The following is a 9,706-nucleotide window of genomic DNA, read 5'->3' as shown; positions in this document are numbered from 1 at the left end:
TTCGGGTCAGAGGTCGCCACTTTCGGAGAATTCCGAAGGTGGACGGCGCGAGCGAGGATGAGTCATCCCTACCTTCCCGAGCAGCGTTGGCCCAAAACAACGAGATAACTCTCTGAAGTAAAGGGAAAGACTGTTAGGGACAAAGCCTACATTTGCGGATGCAAAGGCGGGCTTTACAAATTATAAGTGAAAAATATAAAATGAATCGTCTAATTGGAATTGGAGGATCTGTTTGCTGTTTTATTTAAATGCTATTTAACTTACATTTATTAATAACATTAACAAACCTTTCCTTTGGCGAATCCATTGCTTCAAACTTTCCGATTCGCGAATTGCGAATTCGTTAGACTGCAAAAACAAAATCGTCGAAGTTGGCCGTAAATTCCGACCAATCAGAGAAATCCTCTTTTTCGCAGGTTTACGCGGGGAAGTACTCATGGGAAGTCTCCTCGTAGGATAATATTTTTATCGGCCTAACGTTTACTAATAATCGTTGGAAAAATTCGAGGGGCTGATCACTCCACGTAATCGGTGTACAGAGCCGTACCTTTGACTGTACTAATGGGACTACGTGTAATCTTTGAAGTCCCTGCCTTTGGCAGTGCTAATCTAAGCGTAATCCGGTGTACAGACTTTCTAAGAGTGGTTAGCCCCTCGGAAAAATTATAGTTATCCACATGCGTCTCTCGGAATAAATCGCGTGTTAACATGCTACAAAATGGCTTTTTCCAACAATTAAACTAGTTGTAACATGTTTGAAATAACGTATAACTGTGGTTCTTCAGGGAAAGTAACTTCACCGCTAGAGGTCGCAGCTAAACACGTTTGGTGCTAAGTCACTCTCCATCATTTCCTTATTATAAAAATGTACATATACCTGTGTTTTGTTTGGACGAGAAATATAACACTACCCAATGCTCTCCAGAACTCTGTGACGTAGCAGTGTTAACGATATATGAAGATGGGAATTCTGTAACGATTTTGGGTAATTTGTTCGCGGGAAAAACGCCCCGAAATAATCCCTTAGTGAACTTATCCTGCTCCATAATTTTCGTTAATTGTAACGTGTCCATTTTAGTCAAGGACTACGTTACGGTTTTTATCAATTTCAATCAAACTTTGAAACTCGGCATACACAATTACGGCAATAGTTTCGGTTAAAGGAGAAGCGAATTTAATTTCCAGTCTTAGATTTCCGTTCTTGACCAAATGAAAATGGTCGGCGTTGTTAATTAAATCAGCCGTCAAATCATAAAAAAAGGCAATTGCCTCCCACGTAATCTTCTATAGTGATTTGACTGCCCTCGTCTATATTTCATGGTCCAGTTTGAAGAAATAAATTAGCGTAAGCCTGTATGTAACTGTTCTCGGCGAAATTTGGGGTAAGAGCTTTATGAGGTACGCTACTTCCGTCCACGTACAACCCAATGTGATTCAAATTATAATGTTTGAAGTTAAATGGAGACAGTTTCAAGTCACCAAGAAAAGCAGTCTGAGAAACTAGCCCAATAACGACTTTCTTTGGAATTTGACCGGTAAATAAATGATCCTGCACCGCACCCATATTTCCGTTAGGAATTGAAAACGAAGTGCATTCGGTGCGGGTAATAGGGTATTTCGCCCGCGCTACTTGTAACACTTTTGCGTGGGATAAAGGAATTTCGGGGATCAATTTTACTTTTCTCAAGTACAGAGAAGCTGACTTAATTTCGACCTTACATTTGACATCACTATGTAAACAGAAATCTACGTTTGGTTTTCCGAAAATGATTTTCAAATCGACTAGGTTCAAAAGATAACGAGGTTGTTGACACATATCTAAATGAACGACACCGATCATGTCTATAGTCCCCTTTTGAGCAAATTCACTCCTTTTTAGGTAACCTTTGTTTTTTGTAAAATTATCAAATTGTCCTGCCGTGTCCCGATAGAATAAGGAGCTAGTCAAATAACTAGTTTTGGCCGAATCTCCAAAAGTTAGCATTGTTTGAATCATACTTTTGTATGGATAGTTATTAGCGTTGGGAGTAACGGATTTTTCATTTAAAAATAAATGAACTTCTGGAAAGAGGCTTTGTAGAAATAAATTGACGGGTGCAATGTTATCCGCGGGTGTGGTAACTGTGCCATCAGCAGCGATTACGGCGGCAGCGGGAAAAGATCCATCTTGCTTTGTCACGTTCACCTGCACGTGTAGAAGTGTTTGCGACAAGTCGACGTAGGCTTCGCAATTTCCACTAATGCAAAACGTCAGAGCGGAATTGCTAGTAATGCTTGAAATAGGATTGTATTGAACTCCATTCCCCGCTGACGATACCCGTCTGAGTCAACGGAACTTGAAAAAGGTCCAATTCCGAATTGACACACCCGCTCGAGTGTGGGTGTAAAAGAGCCATAACGTTTATGAGAATATATCAGAACGTGAAGGAAACGTTGTTTTCTTCTTCTTGGATATAACGGAAGTGATGTGACGGGTCACACGGCGCTTCTTTTTAAGTCCTAAGCCTGTCATTTCTTTGACCTCGTTCCTAGCTGATAACAGGGGTTCTATTTTTCAGAGCGGTTGTGATTGGAATTCCACTGGCAACATCGGTAACGACTTTCGCCCCAGTAACGAGTGCTTTTTTACCTAGATATTCCGCACCACGTTTTAACATGGGCATAGCACTTCGAAAGGCGGAAGCTAAAATATTTCCCAATCCGTAACCCCTCATTACACCTACTCCGCGATATACGGGAATACCCCCATACCCAGCTTGATTTAAATAGTACTTTTCGTAATCATTGTCTATTGGGTTATAGTGCATTTGTCTCATGATGTTGATCATTCGTTGTACTAAATTAAAGTGACGTGTAAATTTAAACTACACCTGATATTATAGGGGAATCCCAAGGTTCGTAAAAAATGCTTCTCGCACTATAAGGTTGGCTTATTCAGATGGACTTTTCTCGTCGTTTTGGGGGGCAGCATTTAGGGTGGGAGGAAATAGCGCGCCTCGAGCGTTTGACGTCACATATGTTGGAGAGAGAAAAAAAAACAAGCTGCGGCTTTACCGCGTAGTAAACCCGCGTAGTAGAAGCAAGATAAAAGAATCAGAATTCGAAGCGGCCAGCCAAGGCCCGAAGGGGATCACTGAAAAAAAAGAAGTGAAGAATTCAAGGTATTGTACATTATAAAATTAATAGTATATTTATGAACGTTATTTATGGCTCAGATTAAATTAACAATTAAAAATTATTACCCGAGGGAATATGTTAAGAGATTACTATATTGTTCTCGATTTTTCTGTAGCTGAAAATAGACAAGGCTTAGCGCCATCGATTCTCGTCTAATCTCTCAAAGTTAAAGATTTTCTGATATTTTTCAGAAAACTTAATAAGGTTTACGCATCATGCCTGGAGTGAAATGTTCAGTACCAAATTGTAAAAACTATCATCATACAACCAGAGACCGCAAAACATCTTATCATAGCTTTCCTAAAGAGGAAATTTTAAAACAAGCATGGATAGAAAGATTTAGTACTCCAGGAAGCTTAAACCTCAAATATGCTCGAGTTTGTTCTAACCATTTTGAAACTAATGATTATGAAAATCATCTGATGGGGTTATTTGGACTAAATGACTCCAGGTCTCGCAGAATATTAAAACAAAATGCTGTACCGTCACAAAATCTACCAAATATCACCCAGACTACCCACTTCACCTTGTCAACTAGGCCATCTCGGACTACGACAAGGGCTAGAATTATGACTTTGCCTGAAATAGAAGAAAGTAGAAGTAAGAAAACTGATGTCTGCCATACTCCAGTTAGGGCAAAATTGTCCACAATGACAAATAATGTACCTGTGCCAAATATAGAGGAAACCTGCAATATACCTGAAAGTACAAATACTTCTACAAGTCAAAATTGTGATATTTCATCTGTTTTGAAAAGTGTTTATGATTCCTTAACTTTGCCAAATGAGACTTTTCAAGATTTGATTGTGACTGAAAAAGGTGATTCTAATATCCCTAAAGCAAATTGTGATATTTTGGCTGAGTCAAACAAAAATAGTGATAAAGGTAGACCAGAAAATTTTGTAACACAAAATCGAAATTTCCAAGAAAACTCCCTTACCTTCCCAATTTCTAAAGGCAACTGTGATACTTTGAAAAATAGCGAAGCGTTTTTAAATCGTCAAGTAGAAACATTTAAAACGCACAATCAAAATTCTAAAGATATCTGTGATAATTCGTCGGAATTAAAAGACACTAATGGGGCAGTCATTAATCAGAGTAGTGAAAAAGAAATTCAAAAGAATATTAGTGCCAATATAATGAGTTGTGAAAAAAAGAAAAGGCAGTGTAAATGTGATCGGCTAGAAGCAATTAAAAAAAGCTCGGGGCTTAAATTGAAAATTCGGAAATTAGAAAATCGTGCAAGTAATATATATAAAAAATTGATTTTCACAGACAAAGCTAAACGCATTTTAAATATTAATCTGAAAATGTCACAAATAGAACTTAAAAAGGTTAAAAAAGATAGTATTTTGCTAAAGAAAAAAAATTTAAAATTAGAAAAACTTAAGGCTGAAAGTGAAGCAATTTTAAAGAAAGTGTTTTCTAATAGTCAGGTAAAAATATTAATGGGGAAAAAAAAAGTGACTTGGGGAAAAGATGACTTAGCCAATGCGTTCGCACTAAGATATTTTAGTAAGAAATCATATTTATATTTGAAAAACAAAATGAATATTCCGCTTCCTCACATTTCAACCTTAAAACGATATGCTGCTAAATTAGATTTTAAAGAGGGTATCCTTTATGATGTTATCAGTCTCATAAAGGCCAGTTCAAAAAATATGCCTTTGGTAGAAAAATTAACGGTTTTGACGTATGATGAAGTACATCTGCGTTCAACTTACGAATACGACCCAAAGCGAGATAGGATTATAGGCATGCATAGCCAAATGCAAGTAATAATGGCGAGGGGTTTTTTCTCAAATTGGAAACAACCAATTTATTTTGCTTTTGATCAAAAGATGACAAAAGAAGTATTATTTGACTGCATATCGGAACTAGACAAGGCAGGTTTTAAGGTTAAAGCGTGCGTGAGTGATATGGGCGCCAGCAATATGGGGTTTTGGAGATCACTCGGGGTCTCAGTACATAAAACATATTTCAACAATCCAACCAGCCCTAATGATGTAATATATTGTTTCGCGGATGTACCTCACCTACTCAAACTAATACGGAACTGGTTTCTTGATTACGGATTTGTTTATAATGATGTTAAAATATCTAAAGAGCCAGTGAAATTGATTTTTGAAAATGATAATAACGAGTTAAAATCTTGCCATAAATTAACAAAATTACATTTGGAATGTGTTCAGACGGCTAGACAAAATGTAAGACTTGCAGCCGAACTGTTATCTCATACTGTAGCCACGGCAGTAAAAACTTTAAACCCAATTTCTAATATTCAAGCAGAAGAACAGAAAGCAACCGCTGAGTTTTTAGAAAGAACAAATAAGTGGTTTGACGTTATGAATAGCTACTCAAAATTTGACCGAAATCCTTGCAAAAGCGCATTTGGCATTAATTTTGATGTGCAAAATGAAGCTCTCGATGATATGACGATTTTTATGAACAATATGCGATGCATAAAAAATTTTAATCCAAACCAAAAGAAAAAACCCAAAACTGATAGCGAAATTCCCCAGCATGGGTGCTTACAGACCTTTCAAAAAGGCGTTTTAATATCTACGAAGTCATTAATTAGCCTGTGGTATGATCTAAATAGAAAGTATGGTATAAAATATATACATACTCACAGATTAAACCAAGACTGCTTGGAGAACCTGTTTTCCCAATTAAGAACCCGGGGAGGGTTAGATGACCACCCCACTCCATTAAATGCAATGTATAGGCTAAGAATGATTATTTTAGGTAAAAACCCAGGAATTGTGAAGCAAAATACCAATACGGTTGCGCAAGTGTCTGATGAGTATTTAATTACTCAGTTATTTACACAATCTGACGTAACCTACGAAGATCTTGATATTGACTTAGTGACTGATGATATACTTAGTATAGAAGAATCAGAACCTACAAACAATATAGTGGAAACTAATTCTAGTCCTATTATAAATCAATTTACTTCACCTTATAAAAAAAACCAATAAGTCGTTGTTTGACATGAAAAATTGTACTTCTCCTAAAAATCGTCTAGCTTCCCCAACCAAGTTAAATTTTGGAAAAGAAAATATTGTTAATGGAAATAATATGGAAATCAATTTAACTTCCTCTGAAGAAGGGGGGATGGAGTATTTGGCTGGCTGGGTAGCCAAAAAGTATTGGGAAAAATATCCCGACATTAGTTTGAAATGTACTAGCTCAACACCAATTAATAGTTATGATATGCCAAGTTGGGTGACTCAGTTGAGGTATGGTGGAATGATTGTACCTGCTAAAACCTTTTTAAATGATGTAAAACTATTCGAAAAAGAGTTCCTAAATTATCATGGCAATAGTAAAGATGTTACAACAATAAGTACAAAGGAAGGTATTGTTAAAACGGTCACCGATTTAATTTGTGAAACATGTAAACAATATCCTAGAGAAATAATTTCAGCCTTCGTGAAAATGAGAACGTTAATAAGAATTAAATTTTTAATTTGCGTTAATAAAGAAAATGACGCTAAACGCAGAGCTCAAAAAAAAATTAAGAAACTTAAAACCTAAATGTTATGTATGCAAAAGTTTGTAAATTTTTAATAAAATTTTGCTTTCATTTATTTGGGTTCAATATATTATTCTATATAAAATATAATAAGTCCCACATTCATTAATTGCGTAGAAAAAATCTGATAAAAGGGTAAAAGTATACGAACACCCATGATTAAGACAGACAAACTAAAAACATCATTAGCTAGACGGTAATACTAGGTCTCCTGGAGAATCGACAACATGTGACGTCACACGTTGTCGCGAAATTCTCGTTTTTCCTCTTCTAGTCGAAATGAGGCGGGCGACGAGATTCATACCGCGAATGCGCCCCCCTTGGGGGAATCCAGTCTCGTCGCGGTCTAAAATGTAAGGTTACGTGTACCTTACCACGCTCAAAACGAACGGGTTCCCCTAAATCATCCATTATATTAATTTCGATAATTTGAATGCTTGAACCTGCGACAGGTAAATAGTGGGGTTGGGTGAACAACGCGTCCATAGTTTCTCCGTATTGACCTTTAACACTAATTATTCTTAAGAGGGGGACGTTTTGGTCGCCCACGATGGTATTTTTAATAACGTCGGTATAAACAAATAGAGAATGTAAGCCCACACTCATATCCGTTGTGAAGGGTGCTACTATAGATTTCCCGATTTGGCAAGCTTCTCGCTTAAGAGTAAATCCCAACATCATCGCAATTTCAGAAGGTAATCTACAGATGAAGTGCTTCTCTTATTCAATCGAAACTCGTTTCGTATGTTTATTGTATGTAAAAACGGCGGTTTCTTGAAATTTTAGCTTTTCTATTATTTCTTTGATCGAGGAGAAAGTTCCCATGGGTATAATAATCTCTTTTGTATTTACGAAATCGGGTATGCTTATAATCGTTTTTAGGTCTTCAGTCATCATTTCTACGACTTGTTCTTCTTTTACGTTGTTCCACGTCCTAGGATAACTTATTTCCGCTAATCCAACTTCATATGGCCCATTCAGTTGAATGCTTAGAGTGTTATCAAGAAAGTAATTCAGTGAAGAATCAGACGGTAAAGTGACGTAGAAACTCATTTTAAGTCTACTTCTTGCACCCAACTGTCAAATTGCGGTCCGTATCCCTTCCAACGCACAAGTAACTCTTCCGTATTGTCCGCTTTCTTTCGTCTTCTGACTACTTTTTCAATCTCGAAATGGCAAGTCTCAAGATCTTTTCCTACTTTCTGAACTTCTTCCTTGTAAAAAACCCCCAAAATGGGCTCCGAATTTAAGTCCTCCAGTTTATATACTGGGGGCTGTCTCAGTATTTGTTTAGTCACCCGAAACAATTCTTTCGAAAAATTTGGAAGATACCTTTGTTTTTGCTAATTCTCACGATGTCACCAATTTCGAAATCGTAATTTACAGGCGGACTGAAATCAATATCTCCGTATAGGTTTTGCCAAATTCGTTTAGATCTTTCGGGCGTGACTTCGACGGGTTTACATTTTATCGATCGATGATAACTGTTATTGTAAGCACTAACCAAATCTTGAAGCACGTCGATGTAGGTCGATGTATTTTTCGCTGTGAAATATCGAAATAATCGTGATTTAAAAGTACGTATGAAACGTTCAACGACGCTAGCTTTCACTTCAGAATTGGTTGCGAAAAACTCTATTCCACGTGATTTCAATTCGGATTGGACGGTTTTACAAACGAGTTCGTTCCCGTGGTCAGATTGTAACCTTCGACAATTCCTTTGACCATCTAATATCTTTTTCAGTGCATTCACTACAGTGTTTCCCTTTTTATCTTTTACCGGTTCTACAAAAGCGAATTTACTAAAAATATCGATACAGGCGAGAATATACCTATTTCCTCCGTTGGATCTCGTAAGTTTTGGAAGGTCCATTAAATCTGCCTGCCACTGTTCATCGATACCGTAAACAATTGTCTTATTTCTTTTGTAGCGCCACTTCGTCTGTTTATGTAAAGTGTATGTATCTTGCCGATGTAAAAATTCTCGTACATTTTTCAGTGAAACTTTGATACCCTTCTCCCGGCCCGACTTGTATAATCCCTGAACGCCGACGTACCCGCCGGAGTCTGCTATGTTGTAATAAATAGCTTCCAGCTTATCCATAATTTGTAGTATTTCCGTGATTGGTTGCAATACAGGTCCAAAAAGCAATATCAAACAATTCGAATATTAGAAATATTAATACTACTAAGAAAGAGGTGGAGATTTTAGGATTTTTGGAAAACGATAAGGCTAATCTTGACAAGATTCCTACAGCTACGATTTCCTCGCAACCTTCCATCCTGAGATAAGAAATGGAAATAAACACCAAAGGTAAATGAGTAGTAATTTTATTCCGCTGAATACAATCAAACCGTGACCCATTGTTGCGGACTAGATGGTGGTGTACGATACGATAAAGAATTTAGAACTTTCAATCTTACGGCATTCTTGATATATTTTTAGGAACATTGTTATTTTGAAGAGTTTGATAAAATATATTAAACCCTTCCGGGTCGGTAACCGGATTTGTTCTTCTAACAGCGTCATAAATCAAATCAACCACATTTGTTCCCGAGACGACTCGACCTCCAATTTCCAATTCTCCAAGTTCGGACCATGATATATTTTTATTTTGCTGGGTCGATGTGTATAAGGCAAAAGCGTCACTATAAAAACTTGGTGGAATTCCTGATGCTATTTCTTCGTACCACGATTTTTTGGGGAGCGTTTTTTCAATTGGTTTGCGATTTGTATGTATATGTCTTTGTAACGTTTGGTTATACAAATTCAGTTTTTCAGATTGACTTATGTTAGGGTTAGTGAGGATTGAATTCATATCTTTATCTAAGGTGGGTATTTCCGGCGTTTTTTGTTCTTCGGTGATTCCACTTTTTAGTCTTTGAAATGCGTCTTCGGACACTAATATCATTTTGCGAGCCATTTACTTGTTAATGGCGCGATTTATTGCAGCCCCGGCTACGGAACTAACGATAGAAAGTAATGGA

General features: G+C 37.1%; 2 protein-coding genes across 2 annotated transcripts; both read right to left on the bottom strand.

Annotated features, from left to right (window-relative positions):
- Positions 1 to 1,315: 1,315 nt before the first annotated feature.
- Positions 1,316 to 2,816, bottom strand: LOC149921106 (uncharacterized protein F54H12.2-like). Its single transcript, XM_090163911.1, has 2 exons — positions 2,752 to 2,816; positions 1,316 to 2,321 (listed from the first exon to the last, which is right to left on the bottom strand). Exons 1-2 carry the CDS (start codon positions 2,814 to 2,816, stop codon positions 1,316 to 1,318), a joined length of 1,071 nt encoding a protein of 356 aa, XP_090020037.1.
- Positions 2,817 to 7,767: 4,951 nt separating this feature from the next.
- On the bottom strand, positions 7,768 to 8,822 carry LOC149921105 (uncharacterized). Its single transcript, XM_090163901.1, has 2 exons — positions 8,073 to 8,822; positions 7,768 to 7,992 (listed from the first exon to the last, which is right to left on the bottom strand). The coding sequence occupies exons 1-2, from the start codon at positions 8,820 to 8,822 to the stop codon at positions 7,768 to 7,770; spliced, it is 975 nt and encodes a 324-aa protein (XP_090020027.1).
- Between the last annotated feature and the right edge of the window lie 884 nt (positions 8,823 to 9,706).

Source organism: Leiobunum rupestre, chromosome 11, assembly GCF_980474605.1.
Source record: "Leiobunum rupestre chromosome 11, qqLeiRupe1.1.hap1, whole genome shotgun sequence".
Classification (NCBI taxonomy): Eukaryota; Metazoa; Arthropoda; class Arachnida; order Opiliones; family Sclerosomatidae; genus Leiobunum; species Leiobunum rupestre.
This window is presented reverse-complemented; position numbering and strand designations above follow the sequence as displayed.

Excerpts from the sequence above, each read along its gene's own strand:
- LOC149921106 (XM_090163911.1), bottom strand. The coding sequence starts at position 2,816 with ATGAGACAAATGCACTATAACCCAATAGACAATGATTACGAAAAGTAC. Across the intron at positions 2,322-2,751 it reads TACTATTTAAATCAAGCTGG|ACGGGTATCGTCAGCGGGGA; the intron begins GTATGGGGGTAT and ends CCGTTGACTCAG.
- LOC149921105 (XM_090163901.1), bottom strand. The coding sequence starts at position 8,822 with ATGGATAAGCTGGAAGCTATTTATTACAACATAGCAGACTCCGGCGGG. Across the intron at positions 7,993-8,072 it reads ATTTCGAAATTGGTGACATC|CCCCCAGTATATAAACTGGA; the intron begins GTGAGAATTAGC and ends ATACTGAGACAG.